The sequence below is a fragment of the Cavia porcellus genome, unplaced genomic scaffold (assembly GCF_034190915.1).
Source record: "Cavia porcellus strain 051 isolate PalLab524CR breed Dunkin Hartley unplaced genomic scaffold, mCavPor4.1 scaffold_10, whole genome shotgun sequence".
NCBI lineage: Eukaryota > Metazoa > Chordata > Mammalia > Rodentia > Caviidae > Cavia > Cavia porcellus.
The window spans coordinates 38,006,676-38,033,795 of record NW_026947493.1 but is presented as its reverse complement, the minus strand read 5'-3'; the positions used below and the strand labels follow the sequence as shown (position 1 = coordinate 38,033,795).

Sequence of the window (27,120 nt, the reverse complement as noted above, 5' to 3'; positions counted from 1 at the left end):
TAAAGACCCAGTCCAAAAATGGACATCTCAGATGAATACATACGTCTCAAATGAAGAAGTACAAACAGCAAGTAAATATATGAAAAAATGTTCAACATCACTGATCATTTGAGAGATGCAAATTAAAACACTGAGATCCCCCCTCACCCCAGAAAGAATGACTACCATCAAGAAATCAAGCAATAGGGGCTGGGGATTTAGCTCAGCAGCATAAGTGCCTGCCTTGCAAGCAGGCAGTCGTGGGTTCGATCCCTGGTACCAATAAAAAAGAAAAAGACAAAAAAAAAAAGAAAAGAAATCAAGCAATAACAAATGCTGGAGGGGCTCTGAGGAAAAAGGAACCCTTCTCCACTACTGGCAGGAATTCAGACTGGTGCAACCACTGTGGAAATCAGTGTAGAGATTCCTCAAAAAAATAGGCTTGGAGGTCCCATTCAACCCAGCTATTCCTCTCCTGGGTGTCTTCCCAAAAGAATTAAAAACATCATACCACAGCGATATATGTGCACCTATGTTTAATGCAGCACAATTTGTAATAGCAAGATCTTGGAAACAACCTAAATGCCCACCAAGTGAGGAAAGGATAAAAAAGATGTGGTATTTTACACAGTGGAGTACTACTCAGCCATAAAGAAGGATAAACTAGAGTTTTATAAGTAAACAGAGGTACCTTGAGACTATACTCATAAGTGAAATAAGCCAGACACTCATGTGTAAGCATCATATAGTCTTTTTAATGAGAAGTTGAAACAATATGTGTATATATTAATATATAAAATACACAATGTGTATACCACTGTTACCCCTTAATTATTGTTTTGAAATTTTATAATTTTCTCTTTACAATAAAAGATTTGAAAAGAAAAAAATGATAGTGACAGATTGTAACTCACTGAGCAGAATATGAATACAAGAATTCATAATGAAATAGACAAATAAATGAGATCACTTTTTAAAAATTTTGTACCTGGGATCAAACTTGCAACCTTGTGCTTGCCAGGCAAGTACTTATGTCTTAGGGCTAAACCCTCAGCCTGAGGTGACTTTTAAAAAAGAAAGTCAACCAGTAAGTGTAGAAAAAATGACAGAATAATAAAATCACCACTTGGCAACTAATATAGTAATAATCTATCAGGCAAGAATCATCTGTGGATGAAAAAATTAAGTGATTAAAAGCCTGAAAGGGTAACAGGGTTTTATAGTATTACATTGCCCCCTAGAAGATACATATTAATCACAAAAAGGAAAACCACTTTACAATGGAGAAACCTGAGAGACAACATCTGAATTAAACAAATATCCCAATAACAGAAAATTCAGTATCAGGTGCCTATTGATATGATACTTAATATAATGTCTGTTACATTACTGCCAAAAATGTATACCTTGAATCTAATCATGAGAAAACATTAGACACTAAAAAACATTTATATCATTCTTGACTTTAAAACGTCAGTGTCATGAAAAAAGACAGCTGTACTCAGTTATCATCTCTCTTTTGTCTCCTTTAGTCTGGTACTGTTCTGTCTGTCTGTCTGTCTGTCTGTCTTTTTTTAAGACAAGGTCTTGTTATGTAGTTCAGGCTAGCCTTGAATTCATGGCAATCCTCCTGCCTCAGCCTCCAGAGTGGCTGGGATTATAGACATGTGTCATCTCGCCCAGCAAACAAAGAAAACAATTCTTGTCTGCACCAGAACATTTCTTTTCATCAGTGAAACTCTGAAAGAAACCTAGCACTAGCATAATCCCAGCACTTGGAGGCTGAAACAGAAGGATTATAAATTCGAGGCCAGCCTGAGTTCACAGCAAGCTAAGGCTGGCTTAAATCAAAATCACCTTGGAGCCAGCTAATCATGGTCTGAAACCTCTAAACTGTGACCTAAACAAACTTTACCTCAAAAAAAAAACCAATTTCTTGGTTTTCAAATTAAAAAATAATGGAACACGTTTTGTGTTAAGTAATCATGTTTCAAGAGACAATTTAATCATGACAATGAGTTTTGCTAATACATGGACCAACTATTTGCAAATCAGTTTTCTATTATACTATAATGAAAAAGATCAGCATTTTAAAATAGAATAATATGCCATATATCAAATTATGCAAATACACAAACTCTACATAGTATTTGATCATAGAAATAGGTACTGAAGAATCTTTAATAATCAAGTTTGATGTAGTAAACACAAATGATTACATTCAAATTAATCAAGTAGCGTGCATATCCTTTTTCCAGAAAATTAAGTGCCAATTATTTTTTAACCAAAGATTAATGTGCAAATCCTTTTGTGCTAAGGTGGATCAAAGATTCATTGCATTCCATATGACTCTGTGGGAAAATACATTATTAGGTTATTGTGGCGTAGGTCCACAGAGCCTCACTTCTATCTCATAGGGAATTTTTGTATTAACTATTCCCAACCTTGAGAAAAGTCTGCTACTAAGTTAAGTTTGTTGTATTAACTATTCCCAACCTTGAGAAGTCTGCTACTAAGTTAAGTTTGTTTTTTGAGACAGAATCTCATTATGTAATTCAGGCTGGTCTTGAACTTACTATGTGCCTCAGGCTGGCTCAATCTCATGGTGATTCTCCTGCCTCAGTCTCTCAAATGCTGAGATTACAGGCATGCACCACCTGGCCAAGTCCGATAATGAGTAATAAACTCTTTAGATGAAGGTAAATGGCAGACTTTCTGAGCCAAACCCATTTTAGTTAAAATAGAAGTCAAATGAAAATACGGGGCTAGGGATTTAGCTCAGCGGAGTAAGTGCCTGCCTTATAAGCAGGCAGCCGTGAGTTCGATCCCTGGTACCAATAAAAATGAAAAAGACAAAAAAAAAAAAAAAAAAAAGTCAAATGAAAATAAATGTTATTTAGGAATTATAACATGAAAAGAATAAATGAATGTGCTTTTTCTATAACACAAATAGTAAATCTTTGGAACTGCTTGGTGTACACTCTGGGCCAGCTTCAGCTGTTCTCAGGCTAAGGCTAAATTTTGTAAATTCACACTATGCACAAACCAACTAAATTAACCAGCCCTGGCACACAAAACGCCTCCATAATACCTTAGTCTCCAAATTACTCCACAACAGTAACCAAATACCTAACTTAAAAGTCTGACCTAAACATGGTTGAGACACACTGAACCATTTAGTAAAGGACTAAAACCAAGTATTGTTTTTCCTTAGACCTACCTTGCATGTGCATGCCTGAAAGCTTGTCCAGATACATTATCAACTGATAAATGTGATCTAGTTGAGTTGTGCACTCTTTTCCCACTACTGTATCATAGTTCCCAGGCCTGACTTATCAGAATAACCTTCACAATAGAGAAAAACTATTGTCCCATCACATATAACGCAGCTAAATTTAGTCCCGGGAGGAGCCTAATTGCAAATTTAACTCTTGCAGCCAGCTCTTACTGTCAATTATCACTCTTCTGCCACTCCTTCAAAATAGGGAGGATCCCTCTTGTCAGCTGGATCTTTTGTTAGTTCATTTGTTATCCCAGTGTTCTCTTCTTTCTCTAGATTCCTACAACTATTGCCATTCACTCACATGCAGTAGATTCCTGTACCTGCAAACCACTGTCTTATGTTTGCTCCACAGTGCCTGTACTTTAAGAGATACCTCTGTGCTCTTGACTCCTGATAAATGTTATTTCCATTCTAAACATTATTCTTATTTGTGTTTGTGGCATTTTAAAGAAATGCATGACTCCCTTTCCCTTCTTGGCATAGTTTCATTTATTTCCAACTACATCTTTTGGGAATCCTATCCTGACCACTGTTTCACCTTATCCTGCCCCTGGCCAGGAAATTAGTTATGCTCTAAAGTACCCATAACACCTATTAAAATATTTATTACATAATCAATATCCCTAAACTCAGTCTTCTCAAGTGTTCTATCTCTGCATCCAACAGATCACTACATATCTCAGAATAAATGAAAACAACTTTTTAAGTCTCTGTTCTGTACTTAAAAGCTTCATCTCTAGTTCCTAGAGTGATCAGATAAAACTAGAATATCTTTGAATGTGAGAAGAAATACTTTTAATAATTATGCTAGAGCAGAACTGATGGTTACTCGTGCTGCTCAGCACATCACAAACTAAAGCCACCACTGTTCCTTCCAGGACATCTCTTCTTCCAGAAATAAGTATTCCTGTTAACTATACCACCATCATTTTAATATCAAAAGTTGAAGTTATATGCAACTTCTATTTTTCTCCCATATTTAGTTTTTCATGCTTATAGATTCTAGAGGAGATTACCAAGGGAGACATGAAAGACAAGAAAAACAGGGCCTTACATGAGATTTTGTTCTTTTATTTAAGTTTCCAAATAATGATTCAACTTCAGATTCTCAATGATTACCTAAGCCTCCTAACGGTTGCCTTACCTGTGATTCCTACTTACTCTAGGTCTCCAAATAAAACTCTTCCCCAAAATAGGTCTGATTATATCATTTCTTTTTATTTTTGGTACTGAGAATGAAGTCAGGACCTTGCACTTTGCAGGCAGGTACCTGTGATGCTGAGTTATATTACTAGCCCCTGATTATATCATTTCTGTGCCCAGAAAGATTCTGAATTCTGTCTTAACAATCATTCAAATCTATGAAATAATCAAATGATTATATAAACCAACTTTGTACTTCTGACAGCTAATCTTTATTGTCAATATTGATCTTTATTGATCATATTGAGAAACTCCTAGGAAATTAGTGAGGCATACTGACTGTGTCAGTGGATATTCCTAGATATGACTGGATCATGAGGACTCTAACTTCACTAGTGGATTGATCCATAATGAGATTTAAAAAAAAAATTTTTTTTGAGACAGCATCTCAGGTTGGTCTTGAACTCACTATGTAGCCTAAGTTGGCCTCAAACTCAGTGATGCTCTTGCCTCAGCTTCCCAAGTACTGGGATTACAGAATGCACCACCAAGTCTGGTTGATAACATCATAATTTTATGGCATTATTGGGGACAATGGAAACAGTAATGAGACCTGGCCGGAAGGACTGGATTGTATGCACGTGACCTAAGAGACTGTGATCTGGTTCCCAAATCCTTTTTTGAACTCTCTTACCCTTTCTTCTTCTTGGTGCCATGAGAGGAGCAGCTTTCTTCTGCTGTATCCTTCTCCTGTGATTTTTCTGCCTCACCACAGGCATAGAAACAACAGAGCCAAGTGATCTCAGACTGAACTCTGAAACTATGAGTCAAAACAGATGTTTCCTCCTCTAGGTTGACTCTTTCAGGTATTTGGTCATAGAGACAAAAATTTAACATGCTTCTTAATCCCCAAACTCAACTCAAATTATTTAACTAGTAGATTTTAATATTTCCTTTGTCTGAGAGGATACTCTGGTCTCTTCTTATGGTTCCTATCCATTTAAAAATATCCTTAATATTCTTTAAATATATTTAAATATAAATTAGATGTATGTATAGACTATAAAAGAAATACAGTAGCTACAGTACTATAGGTACTATAATAGTATAGTAGTATACTATTACTATATTAAGAAACGCTCAGAACTAGGGGTGCAGGTCAGTAGTAGAGAGCATGCCCAGCATGCATGAAGCCTTGGGTTCAATTGCTAGTAACTAAAAAAAATCCCTAATATAGAATATGTTGCTGGGTGTGGTGGTACACACTTGTAATCCCAGTACTATGGAGGCTGAGATAGGGGAATTTTCATGCGTTTAAGGCCAGCCTGGGTTATACAGTTGGTTTAAGGACTACATAACAAGATCCTGTCTCAAAAAAAAAAAAAAAAAAGAGACAAATAGGAAAAGAAAAAAAGAGAAGAGGAGGGGAGGGGAGAAAGAAGGAGAAGGGGGAAGGAGTGAGAAAATAAACAAGAGAATCTTCATAATCTCTCTTTATCACTATCATTGTACTAGCAAGTGAGCAGCAAGGTCAACTCGGACACAATTAAATCCTCCTTCCCTCTATAATCTTAAAGCTCAAGACTAGAACATGATAGCTCTCAGTAGCCTGGCAGAATGAAAGGCATATCTACAAAAAGCAACTTCCACAGCCTCCTACTGTTCTGATTCTACAGTTTCTTCCACTCCACCAACACTGCTCTGAACTTACATGTGAACTTTTCTAGTATAGCATACGCAATATAAAATAACTTCTGAAAATTACAGGTTTATAAGCTTCCCCAAGGCATTTTCATAAATACTGACTTATCTCCTATCCACTTCATTTTAAATAAGTATCAAGAACAAATGCACTTCCTTTTAGAACTTATTACATGAACTGCTTGTTTTTGCCACAATTTCTAGTCCCAAATTTCTTGGTAAATATCTTAAAAACTGAAATATTTTTGGAGGATGAAGAGAATCAGAAAATTAGGAAATTTACAACCACTAGCATATAATAGCAAACAGATGACTCTAGAAAGTTGATTTTCATCTTATCCTAACTATGTTCAAAGTTCCTATCAGACACACAAGGTTAAAAAAAATCAGCTTCATAGTGTACCACTTATAACTCTGCTCTTTAGGACTTTTTTTTTAACGAAATAGAAAAATTTCTAATTATTACTTTAATTAGAAAGTAAAAGAAAATGGTAGGAGATTTTAGTTTGAGAAGCTGACAATGATCAGGCCTTAACAAAAGAGAGCAAGAAAAAGGACTCCAGCTTGAGCAGCTGGAGGGGCACACTCTGAGAAAAGGGATCAGATTAGTCCCACTCTTTATGGTCCTGATTGATCTAAATTATTCTAGAATTTAACTATTTTTGAAGTACTGAGCACCAACACAAGTATTTCAAATTTTGTTTCCTATATTCAACTAAATTTCACACAACAGATGAAACAGATTTTGTGTTGAAGTATGAATCTGATGACTTGGTTTAAAATGTCATAAAAAATATATTACGGTACCTTTTAATAAAGCAACTTTGGCAAGAGGTTCATTTAGGTCTTGCTCATCCATTTGGGCGTCTGTTGGGGGGGATAATTACAAACAGTATTTAGATCTATCAGCAATCTACTATTATCAAAATTAGTAACTAATATTTATACAGTTATTGTATAGTTGAAAGTAGTTTTAACAAAATATCCAAGATTCAAAGGATTTGATAAACCAAAGCACAATTTTTTCTCTAAATGCAAACAGTGCGATCTCCACTCACATTAATCTGTTACCTCACCTGCCAATAATAGCTGCAGATATGCAGGTATTAGGTTAAAACTCACCTGTAGTGTCGTCACTGCTTTTTTCCTTGCTTGGACTCAGAGTATCTGATAAGTCAGACTCCTTCGCTCCTGCTTGGTTTTCTACCACCACCAACAACAAAAAAGTAAAAATCACTTTTAATTAAATCTCTTGTATCAAGAAAATTACTTCAGGCTATGAATGCTCAAAATCTATTCAAAGCACTTCTATAATTAGCTGAGATCATTTATTTTGTCACCATCCCAGTAAAAATGGAATGCTGGTTATTATATGTAGCTCATATTAAATTATAACATAGATTATGTTTGCTATGCAGAGGGCTAGAGCTTTTGTTCAAGGCTGTTCATTTGCCAGCTAGAAACAAAAATAAAGCAAGTCTTGTTAAATTTTTCAGAGAACTGTAACAAATACAGCAAATTCTCAGGACAAAGTGGACACTGTAAAGAGGATGAAAGGAAAAGACAACATTAGTAAAAACCTAGCTACAAGGTTGCCTTAGTGACAATTATATTCATAATAAAACTTTTTCTAAAAATCATATTTATTTGTTTAAAATGCACCATTAAGAGCTGTGTGTGGTGACACCCTGCAATCTCAGTATTAAGGAGGCTGAGGCAGGAGGGTCACAGAGTTTGAGGCCAGTCTAGGCTACAAAGTGAGTCCAGGTCAGCCTGAACTATATTGCAAGATCCTGTCTCAGAAGAAGAGGAGGGGGTTGGGGATTTAGCTCAGTGGCATAAGCACCTGCTTTGCAAGCAGGCAGTCATGAGTTCAATCCCTGGTACCCATGAAAAGGAAAAAGACAAAAAAAAAAAAAAAAAAAAAAAAAGAAGAAGAGGAGGAAGAGGAAAAAGAGGCAGAGGAAGAAAAGGAAGAAGAAGAGGAAAAAGAGGAAGAAGAGAAAGATGAGGAAGAAGAAGAGCACCATTTAAAACAACAAAAACAACATTATTTTTAGTCAAACACAACTATATGATTTTGCAGTGAGAAAAATCTTGTTAAAATGTCTCAAAATTATTTGCAAGCTATTTTGCCAGCTACAATGAAGACATTTTAGGCCTCCTTTCAATGATTGCTCTCTGAAAAATTCTAGTTATAGCTCAACAACTTATTAAAGTTGACTAGCAATCAATTAGGTCCAAGAGATCTTTATTTGTAATGAGTATCTGTATAAACTATAGCACTCTTTAGCAATGCATCCACAAAGATAATTTCTCTGACCAGAATCCTGCAGCATCTTCTGATTTTCTATAAGGCTTCAGCTACACTTTGCATGGCAGAATTGAGCCATAATCTAGTCTTGCATTAATTTCCACAGGAGCTCTGCTTTAGTCAGTGAGTATCCCTAGAGGGCTGTGGTACACTGCAATTCTTTGCTTAAGTCTATATTTCTGTAACCTCAACAGCCATTTCCTCTACTTGGCCTACTTTTAGGATGTAGCTTAAGGCTCTTTATCTCTACAGAAGTCTTCATTTCTCCAGTACTCTGCTCTTTTTTTATTACATCTTTCCTCTGTTTGTGTTTTGCATTTAATCATACTCTATTTAATATCATTCTGTGTAAAAATAAATGCATTTTATTTCCCTATTGTATAATTTATGGCAATTTATGGCAATTTATATGAAAATTTAAAATATGTAAAGCCACTTCTAGCCCTTTTTGAAAAACAACAGACTACATATGGTATGTATAAGGGTATTGTGGTACTGTTCATTATGCAAAAATGAAATGTACCATGGGATGGAAAATATTCAAGATCTACTTTCTACTATTGAGTAAAAATAAAGTAAAAGAGCAGTATGTATAACTTTATATAGATTTAAAAATACAGTGGTGCTTCTCTTCATAAACACTTTTGTTTGGAAACAATGTGGTTCACAGAATTGTTTGGCAAAATTTTTGTTTGCAAATTTTGCATCAGGTGACAAACACAACCATGGTCATCTTTCCCACACAAACACAAACATGGCCATCTTTTCCAAAATCACAGAACAAACTAAGTTTGTGAACCGAGGTATCACTGTATGTATTTCGCTATGAATTTTTAATTGATGATATATTTTTCAAGATCTGGAGGGATCCAGAAAGATATCAATAATTATTTCTGGAGAGGCTGATGGTAGAATCACTAACTTCATAATCATAATTGTTTTAAAATTCTATAGTGAACATATGTTATCTCATAGTCAACTAAATTAAGAGATTATTTACCACCAACCATGATGAAGTTATGTCTATAATCCCAGCTGTTAGAGAGGGTGAGGCAGAAGGATCACAAATTTGAGACCAGCCTGGACAATTTAAGGAGACCTTGTCTCAAAATAAAAAACTAATGGAGTTGGGGATGTAAGTCAGTGGTAAAGGGCTTAGCTAGCATGTACATGGCTTTGGGTTCAATCAATCACCAGAGAAGGGAGAAGAGGGGAGAGGAGGGAAGGGATAAAAGAAGACAAATTTTCTAGTTTGAAAGAAATAACAAACACATCTAAAGCCATTATTACTGCCAAAATAATTAATATAATATTGCTGAGTGCGGTGGTCCACACTTGTTATCCCAGCATTCAGGAGGCTGACACAGGAAGATCACTGGGAGTTCAAGACCAGCCTAAGTCCAAGGCCAACCTGAGCTACATAGTAAGATCCTGTCTCAAAAAACAAACCAAAACATTTAAGACAATATTAAAATGAAACTTGTTATGGCGATTCACACTCCTAGAATTTGTGACTTAATGTGTGAAATGGGTTATGAATTGTTAGAAATCTTTTCTCATTGCCATTTCTAATTAAAAGTTCACTGCTGAGCAACAGGGAGTGTAGATTAAAAGTGAAGTCACCAATCACAAAGACTCATGGGAATCTAATCTGTGAGTGCTGCTGCTGCAATTTATGGTATACTGTAGTCAGACATTTCTGTATTCTTTGATTTACAAAGTTACACTCTCAAATAAAACTGGCTAATATGCTTAATTTCTACACTGTGGAAACCACTTTGGACTGCCTTAAAGGTAGAGTACTAAATATTCCACCAAGATCTCCCTAAAACGTAAGCTGCGGGGCCGGGGACATAGCTCAGTGGCACAACTCCTATCTGGCAAGCAAAGGTCCTGAGACTGATTCTTGGTATCAAACAAAAAAAAAAGTTGAGGGCAGTTTTTGGTCTGTCTCTCTACAGGATTAATTCCAGTGAATAGAACAGTGCCAAACAGGAAAAAACAAAGCTAACTGATAGAACATATTGACTCTGAATAGAAAGGCAAGCTTTTAGCAAATCAAGTCATAGTTCATTATTGTGCCTGGATAGGTTGTACACAATCAAATCTATTCATGAAAGAAAGACAGGACACAACAAATGGTAGAGTATCTGCTTATTTTCAAATATCTATCCATCCAGAAGCAGCACACAGCTTTCTAGTATTATTAAAGTTATTACTGACTGATTTTCAGCCCCATACTTAATCATTAAGACATATACCAATAGTACATAGGAAAAAGATGGAAGAACAACTACTAATATCAGTATCAAAACTGATTCCAGGGGGCTGGGGATTTAGCTCAGCGGCATAAGTACCTGCCTTGCAAGCAGGCGGTCATGAGTTCGATCCCCGGTACCGATAAAAAAAAAAAAAAAAAAGAATACTGATTCCAAGTCGGGAAGCCTAAAACAAAGTGACTACTTCACTGTTGACGTAGTCCTAATTATGGATCGTCAAAACAAATATACTAACCATATTTCATTTCCTATACAATGAAACCATTATTGGGAAAGAACGCAAAAATACAGATCAAGAAGGGGGAAAATTAACATTTGTTGGACATGAGAATGATGCTTTCTTGCTTTTTTTTGTACTGAGAATCAAACTCAGGAACTTGTACTTGATAGGCAGGTGCTGTGCCACTGAGTTGTATCCCTGGTCTGCTTCTTGTTTTATAAGAAGCAGTTTATTAAATTCCCACAATAATCCTATAAAGAGCTGGGAGTGGTGGCACATGCCTGTAAGCCTAACACTCAGGAGGCTGAAGCATAGGATTGCTGTGAGTTTGAGTCCAGCCTGGGCTACAAAGTGAACTGAAATGCATAGTAAAACCTGTATCAAAGAAAAAAACAAACAAACAAAAAACTCCCAAAATAAACAAACAAACAAAAAATCAAGTACATCAAATCTCATTTTACAAATGAGGAAACTGAAATTTAAAAAGCTAAAGTGAGTTGCCTGAACATGTACTTAGTGGTAGAATTACTTACTTGCAGTTCCACTTCCAAAGCTACTTATAAACACATGACTGTAAGTTGAGTTAGGCCTTAAACAGAAAGCATGTGGAACTTATGTATTGGTGAAATGTGGACATACTAACACTGATAACAGGCGGTAATTGTCAATTTCTAGCAGTTTATATTTTCAACACAAAAAGAAAATTCCACAAAAAAGTCACCAATGAAAGAATTACACAGTAACTGTCTCAAACATTTAAAAAATTAATTAAAAAGCCTGATCAAAAACATTTAAAATGTAACATTTTTGCCCTCTAGTTTGCTATAAGGACTATAGCACTGTGAGAGATACTAATAAAATACTGGCTACCAGGGCTGGGGATTTAGCTCAATGCTTCAAGCACTTACTTGGTAAATGTGTGGTTGTGAGTTTGATCCTCAGTACAAAAAAAAAAACTGGCTACCAAGAGAATCTTGACTACATAAAATTTGTATATACCTTACTATTCCTAAAGGATGAATTTTCTTCACTTGTGTGCCATAATTTATTTAATAAATGTCTTCCTAACTGGACATTTATGCTTTCCTATTGTTGCTTTCAAAATACTAAAGCAAACATCCTTGCATACACTTCCAATATGTTCCTTAATCCAGTAAGTGGAATCACTGGATCAAAAATCATGTTCCTAAAAATTTTCAATACATGTATTTTATAGCCAGGTTTAAGAAGATACTCAGTAATACTGCACAAATCTTTTTCAATAATGATAGTGCATAATTTCACACAAATATATTCTAATTCCGAATGCATTAAGGTAGCAGATAAAGAAGCGCTGGTTCTTCCCAAGGACTTTTTTCCACATCAAAGAGCTGGATACTCAAGCAACACCAATCTGAAGAGGTGTTTAGGTGGTAAAGTAACAGCTATTTTAAAACCTGTTCTCATTTCACTTTAATAGAATGAAGCAAATTGTCATGTGTACTAAAAATAGTTCACTGTTCTGAAACTCAATGCCTGTTTGCCAGAACAATATTTGTGATGCATACTCTATGCATTCCTTCCCCAAATATGGCATCTACCATGCACAAAATTCAGAATAGAAGCCATCAGACATCTGAAATAACATCATCATTTTAAGTATTTTAAAAAGTCAAATAAAACCAGTTAAAAAACATAGTGTACTAAACTTAGCATTCTGAACTTAACATTCGTTGTTTTTATTAACAAAAAAGATTGTAAATCCAGTTTTAAATTTTACACTGGCAAAGTCTGATTAAAGTTTAGGTATTGCAGTAAGCATATTCGATCAGGCTTACTTGCCCAATTTCCCTATATGTAATAGTGACTTGAGAATATGATGCTTTAAAATTTAGTTTTCTAAGTCTGACAATTGCATTTGAAGAAATTAACAAAATAAGTTACTTCGAGCAATTATTGAGCTATTCGTTATAAAATATAAAAGTCTACACTGACAAAAGTTATCATTTTTGTTGAAGTCAAACTGAGACATCAAAAATTAAGGAAATATTAAGCATAAGGAGTTTTAAAGGTACCACAACCTCAAAAATGAAACTAAGCATTTTTCACTATCATAAAAGACTTATGTTGCATCTGATTAAACAAGTTCAAAGTAAAAAATAACATTTGAAGTGACACAGAAAGATCATAAAACTTTAATTGTTAAAGAAAGCTGCAGCAAATATTAAGTTTCAAACCACATATAGATGACCACTTTAAAAAATACTTTTAATACTGAAATCCAACTATTTTATATTATCTGATAGTATACTTGGATTGCCATTTTGAGCTATAAGAAATAAACTGATAGTTAAAACATTATGACCTTGAAATTTACACTAACCTTCCTTATCCAAAAAAGCTGTCAAAAATCACACAAATAACCAGAAAACAAACCTTTTGAAAGCTTTGTTTCTTCTACCACTTTGGTTAGATGCCCCTCCAAGATCAGCTTCTCTGCCAAAGAAAATAAATGTTACCATCTGCGCCCAAACAGAGCAGCATTTCCCAGAGCGGGCCGTGTAACACATTCCATGACCAAATTTAAAGATGATAACATTACTCCTATGACCAAGCTTGAACAAAAATTTCAACTTGGAAGGGGAACTAAGAGAACTTGAACTATGATAGAGTAATCAGGTCAATGCAGAAAACCAGACCTAGGGAGACAACTTGCCTTTTATTTTCAGGGGAATTCCTTTTATTTAAAAAGTCTAGACCTTTTTGTGAAGGAATGAAAGGAAACGATATAATCTTTAAATTGATGACATTATGTAGAAATAAATGAATTCTGACAAGATGCTTTAGAGTAGAAATAAAAATTATGTCATACAGATAGTTTACTTTGCCCTGCTGATATATTATGTAGAAATAAATACATTTTGACAAGATGTTTTATTTAGAGTAGACATTAAAATTATGTTACACAGATAGTTTACCTGCTGATATAATTCAGTGGCAAGGTCTATGGAATATATTTTAAGATGGTTAACTTTATGAGAACTAATCATTTAAAAAATTTTAAATGTTGTTTTATGCATGCTTCTCTGTAAACATATAACATACCTTCTTTATAATTTATCTTAAGTCCTATTTTCATATTCTACATTTTTACTGAGGAGGATAATGTGTCTAATTTAAATATGCTCTTCTTTAATGCTGTAAGACAGTCTCCTTCTACTGACTTCTTTGCAATATAATAAATAACTTCTATTTTTTAACTTTTTAAGCAGCTCAATTTGGTCAATATCTACCACTCAACCACTGAAACTATTTGAAGATTATTACAACTTTATTTGTTAAAGCCCACAGTCCTTTCATAATTTTTGTTTCTTACAAAGGTCAAAGACAGGGATTTAAATAATTTTAAGTGGTATTAGTTCTACAAGATGTAAAATGTAAGTTGTTTTTCCTGCCCTGTCTTATTCCACTCCATTCCTGAAAGTTTACTTCCTATAAGCAACAACTTTTTAATGTTCAGCAATTTGTTTTGTTATAATACATTTGTACTTCTAAATAGCATATTGGTTTAACTTTTCCATTTTCGACCTTGACAATCTCTTAAATATTAAGTCCTTACAGTCCATTATCACCTTTATAAGTTACACATTGCCAATTAAAAGATCAGTATTTTTACTGACCAATTATTTTACATATGAATCATATGCCACATTTTGTTCTTACATAACATTTAGTATTTTTGGAATTTATAGCATTATGTTTTGTTTTCCTAATTTTTATGTATCTACTTCAAACATAATACAAGTTCTCATAAAACTGTAAAACTCACGACATTGTCAAACATAAAGGATAATTAATATAACGCATTACACATCTCCATCTCTTCCTTCCTCTAGTTTTTTAATCTTATTGCTTTAGTATGGGCTATATTTTGTGTTCCATGCCTTGTTCTTTAGTTTTTAATCTTTCTCTTCCTGTTTTATTCCTTTTCTTACTGCAACACATCCTCTGATAATATCCTGAAAGAGGGTGACAGAGGATAAATGTTTTGTTCCTCTGAAAATGTTAAGTGTTCCACCCTTCCATTTATTTGGTTAGTAAATGCTTGGGTACTCAGCAGTGCTTTATCTGCCTGGCCTTTCTACATACATGGGAGCACTATACAACCCAATTCCTGAGCACTGAGAAAGTTCCTGCAAGACTCTTGGCAGCCAGAGCTAAAGCACTTGCGACTGTTTGCAACCCTTCTTTCACCTTTCACCTCAGAAACTCACGAAATGTGTGGAGGCAAGATGTAGAGCAGTGTTCTCCCTCCTACGAACATGAAGCACCAGTGAAAAAGAAATACTTGTCAAATCAAATTGTTAAGATTTCAGGGTTTGGGGGCTGGAGATTTAGCTCAGCGGCAAAAGCACCTGCCTTGCAAGCAAGAAGTCGTGAGTTCGATCCCCGGTACCGATACAAAGGAAAAAGACAAAAAAAAAAAAAAAAAAAAGATTTCAGGGTTTGGTCAGGCCCAATGTGGTGGTGCATACATTAATTCAGTGGTCAGGACACTGGGGCAGGAGGATCCCCATGAGTTCAAGGTCAGCCTGTGCAAAATAGTATGTCAAGGTCAGCCTAACTATACAGTGAGACCTATCTCAAAAACAAATCAACCAACTCCAAACCAAATCAAAGCAGAACAAAACAACTCACAACAGCCACAAAAAAACAAAAGTCTGGTCATCTTAGTTATCTGTTTTAGTTATTTTTCCCTCATTGCTGAGACAAAAACCTACTGCACAAAGTTAAAGAAGGAAAGGTTTAGTTAGCTCACAGTTTCTATTTCAGTCCATAATCAGCTGGCTCCAAGGCAAGCTGGCATGGCAGAGGCCAACAGCTCATGGCGATGGAAGGCAGCAAAAGCAACAAGAGCAAAAGGAAGAAGCAAGCCTCTTTCTGCCTCTTTTATTTCTTCCAGACTGCTGGGATTAGGGTAGTGCCAATCCAGTTAGTGAAGCAATCCAGCAATCGCCCAGCCTTAATCCCCACATTGCACTACGAATCAGTCATAAACTCTAGATTCAGCTACATCCAAAAAAACTTGCACCCCATGACTGCATCCAGTCACAAGCTGTAACATTATCTCTATATTCAAGGGTGAGGCAATGAAAAGTTGCCAATTCCTTTTTGCTTGTTAACTAACAGGTGACATAAGGCAGTTTACCGGGAGACTTCCAGTATTGGTATTATTTCATAAACATGTGCTCTTTGATCAATTTCTCTAGAAGGGAACTCTGTAACTACCTCATTAATTAATTAATTTTATTTATTGGTTGTTGTTGTTGGAGACAGTTTCTTGCTATATAGTCCATGCTGGCCTTGAACTTGCAGTGATCCCCTTGCCTCAACCTCCCATGCCTGGAATTACAGGCATGAACCATCAAGCCCAGTATCACCTTCTGAGCAATGTAAACTTGGTGAAAAGCATTCTGACCCCATATATAGGCTTTCACTTCATTCTCTCACTTTTTATTTTTTTCAGTAAGTTGTTCATATCCACCCAATCCTCAGCCATATCTGCAGCACCCTAATCCAAAGACTTTCTCGGTATCTATACTTTGGTTTTCAAAGAACAAACCTCCATCTTTCTGTCTGTTTCTTGTTTGCACAGACTGGAAAAAGAGCTCAAAGCACTCTTTTTATGACCTTTTATTCTTTCTCTTGAGCACTGCTATCATTCCTACCCTTTTGTTGCTACCTGTTGCCTGCTACAGTCATTTCTTCCATTCCTTTTTCCTCATGATCTTATATCTTTAATAGTCCTTGGTTATGAGTAGTTCCATTCACTGTATTTAATCAAAATGCTACTTTAGCTCATTAGCTTATTAGTTTTTGTCTTTTCAAAAATGTAAACTCAAGGGCCAGGGTACAGCTCAGCAGCACAGTGTCTGCCCGACAAGTTGTAAGGTCCTGTGTTCTATTCCCAGTACGAAAAAAAAAAAGTAAACTCCACTATGAAAAGCTTTGTCTCATTTACTTTTAAAACTCTAATGGTTATCATCATGCTTGGTAGAAACATAGTACATGTGAATGACTATTTAGTTTTTTTGAGGCAGGGTTCCAGTATATATTTCAAGCTGGTCTTGAACTCACTATGTAGCCCAAGCTGCCTTTGAACCCACAGCAATGCTCCTGCCTCAGCCTCCCGTGTGTTGAGACGATAGATGTGTGCCACCAGGCCCTGTTCGGCTATTTGCTAAACGTACGGATTAAGCATTTGTTTTAAAGGAATTAAACCTGGAAAAATTATTTGAAAATTTTCTTCATACTAAAAAGAGTAATTTACTATATATAAAAATTTAATAGTACTAGGGCTAAATAATGATTAGCAGCTATTACTATCACTATGAAAATTATCTGAGGTTATTATCTGAGGTAATCAAACCTGATGAATCACTAGTGGTCTATATTAAAGTGGTCTATAGTTACATGACTTTAAAAAGTTCTATTAAGTCTCAAATGTGAGGTAGTAATCTCAATGCTTGGATTTTACTAATGCTTGGAATAGTAAAATCTCTACTGTAAACACAGGATCAAAAGAGGTTAGCACCAGATCTCTGCCTTTAACCATACCTCCATGACAACTCAAAAAGAGAACTCCCTTGAAATGAAAATCACAGGTCTTTAAAGAGCTGTCTGGCTTGGCAGAACTAAGAAAAAGTCAAGCAGGAGACTTTCATTTTTTAAACTCTTTCCTTCCCCAAGGTTATTCTGGAGAAAAGATTATTCAATTTCTCCTATTTTTAAACTTTTTTATTGTGAAAAGTAACAAATACATATGCAATGTAGAATAAAGTACAAAAGTACACATTGAAAAAGTTTTATAAAGCACAGCCCAAACCAGCAAACAGAACTTCCCTACTAGCTTCTAAAGTCCTCCACATTTTCCTTTAAAATCAAGACCCTGCCTCTTCCATAAAGGTAAGTAGTACTATTCTGACTTATATGGTAATTAATTTCTCAAGTTTCTTTATGGTCACATTACTCAAATTTAGTGACACTGGCATGACACTAGCATAACTTTAGCAGTTCTGAATTTTATATAAACTGAACACATTCTAATATCTTTTTTTTTTTTTTTCTTTGTCTTTTTGAGACAGGATCTCATTATGCAGTTCAGGCTGGCCTTGAGCTCACTTTGTAGCTCAGGCTGCTCTCACAGTCCTGCCTCAGCCTCCCAAGTGCGGGGATTATTGGCATGTGCCCCTATGCCTGGCTTTTCATGTTCTAATTTCTTATGCATCATACTTCTTTAATTCAACAGACTGCAGTATTTTATTCATTTGACTCTTGAAGGTCTTTTGGATTGCTTTATGTTTTAAACTAGTAGCCCAGCAATGGTGGCACATGCCTGTAACCCTGGAACTGAGGAGGCTGAGGCAAGACAAGCTGGGCTACATAGTGAGTTCAGGAATAGCCTAAACTACATAGTGAAAACCTGTCTCAAAAACTAAAAAACAAAACAAAACAAAAAGTTTAAAACTATTGTGAACATTGTTGTAGGGAACTTACCAAGGGGTAGAACTGAAGGTACAGTAAGTTTGACTACATTTGAGAACCATCATCCCCTAAGCATAGTCAGATAACATATGACAGAGATGGGAAAATTAAATAGAAGGCAATCAAGCTGATTTCTTAGTTGACAGAAATGAATTATGCAACTAAATTATTATCTGGCACAAAATAAAAACAAAGAACAATGAAAACAATGAAGTCAAAAGAAGCTCAAAGGGAGTACAAGTGTCCCAAGACTGGACTGAATTGTTAAAAGCTAGATTCTTTATCTCTCTATTGATGAGAAAGGTTTGCCTTGTACTGTTCAGACAATTGAATGCAGATGTCTTATTCTCTGAGGGACTGATTTGAGGATGGCAATGCTCAATGTATGTACCACTGCCCTCTGATTGTGTGTTTTGAAATTGTTTTATTTTTTCTCTTTGAAATAAAATTTTAAAAAACTATCTCCCACATGTAGTCATACTGAGAGAAAATCTGATAGAAATGTTATAAAACTGGCTGACTGGGGAAATGATATAAACAAAGAACCTTCCAAAGTACCCTAGATCAAACTCACTAAGAAGAAAGAAACGAGCAACATTTAGCTTACAGAGTTTTCATGTAATAGGGACATAACCCATAATGTGCAGTAAACCACATCAAGTGTTTTCTATTTTTTTTTTGTCAAAAATAAATTCCTTTAGCTTAAGGAAATAAAAGTTTTTTAAAATGAAAGTTTAAAACTGGTTCAAGTAGAATATGCAATGGGAATAATCCTGAGATTGTTCAGAGAGGCTGATCCCATAGTAATGAAGAGTAAACAATTCAATCACACAGTAATACTGACTGAACGCATTCCTCCAAATAAGGCAAAGTCTATGTCAGAAGAGAGCCCTAGCAGGCAGGCAGGAATGAAAGAAACACACAGAGATTAGTGACTATAGTTTCAAAATGCGGATGAGTTCAGGGAGACATTTTTTGAAAAATCAGAAAAAAAATCCTGTAAGAAATGAAACATTAAGAGAATTAAATTTTGTCTAATAGTAATAGCAAAAACAGTAAACATGGATGAAGATACAAAACATGGGGTTATTTCAGGGCATTTACTAAACTCAATCAACAAGTGGGAGACTCCCCTGGGGAAGAGAGAGTTTTTCTCTATACAGTGGATTTCAGGGGACAGTTGCTGGGGCACCCAGCGTCAGGCCCTGTCCTCATCAAGAGAGCAGTAACAGAAATGAAAGAGGCAGGCAGCAGTCCAGGAGGACCTGTTTCGCTGTGTTCAGAAGTGACATTCCCTTCCCCTTCCTTTTGTTTCCTTTTCAAAGACACTGGCATTGAACCCAGAGACTTAGGCCCTCAACTCTTTTTAAATTTTTTCTTGAGACAGAAAAGTGGCTAAGTGGCCTAGCCTGGGCTTGAATTTGTGATTTTCCTGCCTCACGTGCCCAGTGTTAAGATTACTAATGTGCACCACCATGCTTGGTTTCATCGTTTCACTAAGCACGTAATTTTAACAAGTGAACGAGTTCATGGACATGATACAGATGAGAGAGTAGCCGAGATTATAGCTGCACTACTACACATACCTAACATTCTTTTTTTTTTGTACCAAGGATCGAACTTGTAACCTCGCATTTGCCAGGCAGGTGCTCATGCTGCTGAGCTAAATCCCCAGCCCCTAACTTTTTTTTTTTTTTTTTTCTCTTTTTGAAACACTTAAGTAATTCAGGTGGGCCTCACTTTGTAGCCCAAGCTGGCCTCAACTCTCCTGTCTCCGCCTATCCAGTGCTGGGATTACAGGCCTGTGCCATTACATTCTGCCAACACTGGCTTTTTAAAAGACTGGAAACAAGAGTACAAAGTACCATTCCAAACTGAATGTACTTTGTAACTGAGATCATAAATCATTCAAAAATTGTATCAAAAGTAAGCAATGCCTTTCAATGAGAACAACAGCAAAAATGTTGGTGTGACCTTGTTAATGAATAATCCAAAATTGTTTTCAAAGTATTTACAATAAGTTCACTTGCATAAGACACTTGCTGAATTTGACTTGCTTGAATATTTCTCATTGAATGCAATTTCCACAATGGCTGCTTATCATAAAATAATGGAATGTCCCTCCTGACAACAAATCAAACCAAAGAAAGCCCTCGCTGTGCCAATTCTGACTCTCCAGACTTAAGGAACCAAACAGATTTGGAAAAAATTGAGATAGAAAACATCAATAATCAAACCATTGCTACTTACTATCTGAAACTGAGAAAGCAAACTGATCTCAAAGTCTCTCCTTCGCTACATTATTATGTAGTCTAAAACTTTCACCATTTGTGCTCAGCCAGCCAGTAAGCTCTTGCATCTAGGAATACTTGGCATTTTAGTTTTTCTGATCTTTGACCTATTTTTTTGTATAAGAATGGGATGCTTATATTTTGATTTTCTGTGTACCACATTTTTAGTTTTTTCCCATATAAATATATACTCTTTATAAACATCCCTTTATTGGTAATCTAATATTTCTATTGAGGAATTTTGCCATAATTTATATAACTTTTGAGATATCTTTAGGCTCTTGCTATGTAGTTTAGGCTGGCCTCAAACTCACAGGACCCTTCTGCCTCAACCTCCCGAGGGCTGGGATTACAGGGATATGCCACCACACCCAGCTAATCTCTTATGTTTCTTTGGTTCATTTCCTCTTGTAACAGTGACACAGTGAAAATCTTCGGCTCTTTCTTTTTCTAAAATAAATGTTGCTCTATGTAAAAATTACAGCTATAAAACACACTTAAAAGAAAAAAACTCAAAACTATAACTAAATATTACAGTTATTTTAAATGTTATTTTAATAACAAGTTAAACATTAAAGTTTTTGTTTTCTTTCTCTCTCTCTCTCTTTTTTCTTTTTTTTGGTCTTTTTCCTCTTTTATCAGTACCGGGGATCGAACTCACGACTGCCTGCTTGCAAGGCAGGCGCTTATGCCGCTGAGCTAAACCCCCAACACCCTCTCTCTCTTTTTTAATAAGGAAGGCTTAAGGAAGCCTTTAATAAGGAAGAGTTAAGGCTAATGATCTTGTCACTAACAAGTAAAAGGATTTTTTCAAATTGTAATTCAGTAAAACATTATTTAATTCTTCTTATTTCTTTGGGCTCAAAATATAAATTCCTAAAAAACAAAATTCAAAATAAAATAAACTATCAAAGAATGGTATGTAACAAACACATAAAATCTTTCACTTAAGTATTTATATTTTATTTTATTTTGGTTTGTTGAGATAAGGTCTCATTATGTAATTCAGGCTAGTTTTGAACTCACTAAGGAGTTGATCTTCCTGCACCAGGTTCCAGAGTGCTGGGATTATAGACTCGCACCATCATGCCTAGCATAAATATATGTGTTTGTATGTGTGCCTATGTGTGTGTTAAAGACACGGTCTCACTATGTAGTTCAGACTGCTCTCAAACTTACGGCAATCTGCATGCCTCAGCCTCAGTATTTTTATTTTAGATTTTGTTTTACTAGTTTCAGTGATTATCAGTTATCTTGCCCCAAGTCACTGAGCCAGTTTTTTGTAAAAGTGAGATTTTTCTTTCTTTTTGAGACAGTAGTTCAGGCTGGCCTCAAACTCACAGTGACCTTCCTGTCTCAGCTTCCAGAGTACTGGGATTATAAGTGGGCACTATCATGCCCAGGAAAATTTTCAACTTAGAATAAAACAAAAAGATGCTCTAAATTGGGCATGGTGGTGTATGCCCGTAATCCCAACATGCAGGAGACGGAGGTTGCAAATTCAAGACCAGCCTGGTCAGCAGTTTGGGCTGACCAACTCAAGGTCAGCCCAAACTGCAATAGCAAGACCCTGTCCCAAAAAGAAAAAAAAAAGATACTCTAATTTTAGCTTTATGAATAGTTTTAAAAGAATAAAGAAATATGCCATGTTTATTAAATAAATTGCTTCAAAGTAACCTTACACTTAAATTTACCTAAAACTGACAAAAACCAAAGCTCTTCTAAAACCACTTAACAAAACATCACATTTCATGAAGTATCTTTAAGGAATGTAACATTTGATCTGTTAATTTATGTCTTTAATTACAGATAATTTATGTCTTTAATTAACAGGTGTGACCATTACAACCCTCAAGTGCTCCTAAAATTGTAGTTGAGGGAACCACGCTTGTGCATCCCAGAAAATGACACAAATGTATACAATTTTGGAAAATCACTCAATTGAGAGAGGGAGGGGAAGGAGAAACAAGGGAGACAAACATGTTTGATAGGAAAGGCTGTGCACTATCAACAAACCTTTATGCTGTGACCTTCACTTGTCATTAACATGATGAAGCGAATATTACAACCTTTTGTTACAGATTTAAGCAGCTACATGCTTTTCAAGTAAAAAGAAATCCGCAATATTTTTGTTCAGAATTCAGCAGGGGTCTAACTTCCCTTCCATGACAATTTTTAAAATATATTTCAGACCTGGAAGGTATGAAGTGTATTTCTCTTTTATATTCTCTTTTATGAGAAACTGAAAATATAAGTAATTTAAAGAGCAAAATAAAAGTGGGGTGAAAGGAAACAGAGAAGTAGACTGCGGAGATGAAAAGGGGATTTAGGTATGGGGTAAAGGAAAGGGTTAGGAGGGCAAGGAGAAAAATGATTTTATAATATTAATATATATACATATACCATTTCCCCAAGAGGAATGTAAATCATTAGATATCAAGAACATATACCAACAACAACAAATAAGTTTCCAACAATAGCCTAAGTACCTGAGAGTACTTAGTTGGCATTAAAACTATGGGACAACCTTCTGCTACTCCTTCCCTAGAAAGAGAAAGCTCCTGCTACCCTGAAGGCCATCTTCAGAACTGAGTCCCAAACTGAATAACTGTTTTTATAGCTTCACTTTATCTATGAAAAATTTATTTAAGAACCCCAAAATTCAAATGTGTAATAAAACTAGAACTTAATGAAGACATAGTAATAATTTGTTCACACAGAAAATTTAGACGCTTGACATTCTATTTTACTCCCTAATCAGTGATGGTTCTTAGTTCACAAATTTGAAATTTCCTCTTTGTGACTATTGTGAAATGCTCAACATCACCTGTGTAGGCAATTACACTAGGAGATTTATTTATTTATTTGATCTTTCTGAAACAAGGTATCGCTATGCCTTGAGCTTACTTTGTAGCCCAGGCTGGTCTCGAACTTGCAATGATACTCCTGCCTCAGCCTCCAGAGTGCTAGGATGACAGGGTGCACCACCATGCCTGGCTAGTCATTTTTCTTAATACAAAGAAATTAACAGTATGAAAAGATTCACTGCTATCTGAAGATGGCTCTCTGTGTACTTTTTTTTTTTTTTTTTTGTCTTTTTCATTTTTATCAGTACCGGGGATTGAACTCACAACCGCCTGCTTGCAAGGCAGGTGCTTATGCCGCTGAGCTAAATCCCCAGCCCCTCTCTCTGTGTACTTCTATAACACACTGAGATCCTCATGTTTTCTTCTCACTTTCCCATTTTAGCCCCTTAAAATTAATGTGAAAAAATACTCTGTACTCACTCTGGCATTCTATGAATTGATGAATAAAAGTGCAGTCCCCGCCACTCTTTGAAAGCAAGTACTCTAATAAAGAAAGAAACACCTTTAAGGATATAATTTGTTGCTGTCTTTGAAATTCAACAGCAAAGGTAGGAAAACTGAAATGTTTTAACATTGGTAACTCTAACTAGGTCTAATAAAAGCTGAACATATTTTGATGCTAAAAGCAGACATATTTTGGAGTTAAAGGACTGAAAATTGTGATTACATAGTCATGAGTAGTATCCTGAATGGTTAGCTTTTAAAGCATTTTTTATCCAAATAACACAAAAAAGCCACTCAAATATATTGCTTTAAAATGTTTCTCTCTCAAAAAAAAAAAAAAAAAAAAAAAAATCTCTCCATTCCCACAACCCCTGAAAAATGAAAGTGAGATAAAATTCTTCTCCCAGCAGCAGTACATTATCAGTTATCCTAGAATATTTGGAAGCTGAGTGTAGTGGTACATTATCAGTTATCCTAGAATATTTGGAAGCTGAGGCAAGAGGATTACAAATTTGAGCCCAGTCTAGGCAACTGAGTGACTCAGTGAGATGCTGTCTCAAAGAAAGAAAGAAAGAAACAAACAAACAACCCCAAAAGACTCCAAATGGGGATGGAGCTCAGTGTGAAGGCTCTGGGTTCAATACCAGCACCACTACCACCAAAAAAGGGGAAAAATTTCTCCCATACTTAAAATACATCCTCCTTTCTGCTTCATGCAAGCTTAACACATATTCTTAAATAATTTTAAAATTACATATTTTTATTACTATGTTAATCTTCAAGTGTATACACTCTACCAGTCTCTCTTCAAAGCTATTTAACTAACAAGCAAAAGGTAAAAACTTTATGAATACTATAAAATAATTCCTTAACATTTTGAAGAAATTGATGAAATACCTGTACTTTCACAAATGAGCTTCCCTATTGAGTACCTTAATCTATGCCTCTTACATGATTCAAATATTCAGTGTTTATCTCTGCCCAAATGAGTAAAATAAGTATCTGTATATTTTAGAGTAAGAGTTTCATAAATGGTTTTTCTCAGGTCAAACAGAATTTGGTATTGTTGAAAGAAAGAAAGAAGGAAAGAAAGAAAGAAAGAAAAGGTGGAGACAACCAAAATCTACAGGTGTTTCATTAAAGTTTCACCCTTTTTCTTACAATACTTTTATTAACTTTGCTTCTGAATCTGGATAACATGCTTCATTACATATTTGCATCTTTCAAAACTATCAGATTTTAGAAACATTCAACATGAGGTCTATCTAGAAGGCATAAAAGCACTGAAACCTGTGAAAGAGGACACAACAGTTGGCACTATTCTCACTTTGTAACCCAACCTTCTCTTTCTCTTCTCCATGTCAGCTTGCTCCACCCTTAACTTATCTCAACTTTGGGCAAGACCTATACACTACCTGCTCTGTTAGTATCTCACTCTTCTGACATCTTTCTTGTTAAGTGTCTTCTTCACCCTTACTTCCCAATTCATCTTTGCCTTTAGCTAGTTGTATGGTGTGCAAAGCCCCCACTTTACCAGCCAGTAGCCACATAAGACAAAAACATGAAATAAGACTGATACATCTTATGTTTGGGAGAGATGAATACATTACATACTTAGACACAACACCTTTGAAGTGCTAACTTTAACAGGAAAATGCTAACTCCAGCAAAACTTCAAATGATAAAAATTTAGATAAAATTTGTCAATTGGAGCCCATGAAAGCAAAACAGAAACCCTCAGTGGAAAGTAACCGTCAAGATGAAAAGTTATTTTACACAAAATCTATCTCAGCTGTGACATTTTCAAACTTCAAACTAAATAGCATCATGCTAAATATTAGAACTCAATTAGAATCATATTTTAATATAACTAAAGAACTTTTTTAAAAACTTATGTGAGATCAAATTTCAGATCAGAAGGGGTCAGGGTACAGCAACATAGTATCTATCTGGCAAGCACAAAGTCCTGAGTTCAATTCTTAGTACCAACAGAAAACAGAAACAAAAATGGTACAATTTAAGTGATTCCTCAAACAAATTTCAAACCAGTATCAAAAGACTTAAAGTGACATTTATTGAAACATGCTATGCATCCATCACTCACCAGGCTATAAAAAAATTACCCTTTATCCTAATTTTACTATGTCTAGTCTACAATAAAATGTTTACTATACTTGTTCAGATAAACCCTAATGGTAGTCGGCATGGTAGCACATACCTGTAACTCCAGCACTCAGGAGACTGAGGCAGGAGGATCACTGTGAGTTCCAGGCCAGCCTGGATACAAAGTAAGTTTAAGGCTAGTGTGAACTACACAGTGAGACCTTATCTCAAAAACACAAAAAACAAAAACAAAAACAGCCTACTAGTAATGTAAATTCACATAAGAAAAGTGTCTTAACAGGGAGTATTAAGTAAAAGATTTGGATCATGACACTTAGTATTCTATCACTTGAATTCAGGTCTATAGAAATTCACTCTCCTTAAACTACAAAAGAAGCATGCCACTGACAATCCAAAAGAAACTGGGTATACAAGGTGTCCGCAATGATGCATTTTTATTAAATACGTGAGTTTCTTATGGATTTTCATTTTCTTTTTAACCTATGATATCTGATAGTATACTTTTAAATTCTTTGAGTGTGGCTAGTCTGAGCTGAGGTATGCTATATGTATCAAACAAATGTACAATGATTTCAAATAGTAAAAAAATGTAATGTGAGCTGGGCACAGTGGCAACAAGTCTGTAATCCTGTAATTTGGGAGGCTGAAGCAAAAGGACAGTGAGTTCAAGGCCAGTCTGGACAATACAGCGAGACTTTGCCTCAATGACAACAACCACAATGACAACAACAAAGTGAAATGTTTCATGAATAATCTTTTACATATTGAAACAATATTTCTGGTAAGTAAAATACATGACTAAAATTTGTTTTTACCTGTTTCTTTTTATACTTTTATTTTTATTTATTTACTTTTTTGGGGGTACTGAGGATCGAACTCATGACCTCATGTTTGCCAAGCAGGCACTTAGGCCACTGAGCTAAACGCCCAGCCCCTCCTTTTATACTTTTA

The 27,120-nt window shown here is 35.4% G+C and overlaps 1 protein-coding gene across 32 annotated transcripts in view; it reads right to left on the bottom strand.

Moving 5' to 3' along the window:
• Slmap (sarcolemma associated protein) overlaps window positions 1-27,120 on the bottom strand; it is a 149,192-nt gene that overhangs the window by 27,884 nt on the left and 94,188 nt on the right. For 16 of the 32 annotated variants that reach the window (XM_063257342.1, XM_063257341.1, XM_063257355.1 and 13 more), the window contains 4 exons: window positions 24,022-24,084; window positions 13,335-13,394; window positions 7,229-7,309; window positions 6,914-6,973 (listed from right to left, as the gene is read on the bottom strand). In XM_063257342.1, coding sequence (XP_063113412.1) covers window positions 6,914-6,973; window positions 7,229-7,309; window positions 13,335-13,394; window positions 24,022-24,084 — 264 coding nt within the window. The remainder of the gene's footprint in view (window positions 1-6,913; window positions 6,974-7,228; window positions 7,310-13,334; window positions 13,395-24,021; window positions 24,085-27,120) is intronic. The other 16 variants (XM_063257346.1, XM_063257351.1, XM_063257358.1 and 13 more) reach the window with 3 other exon arrangements.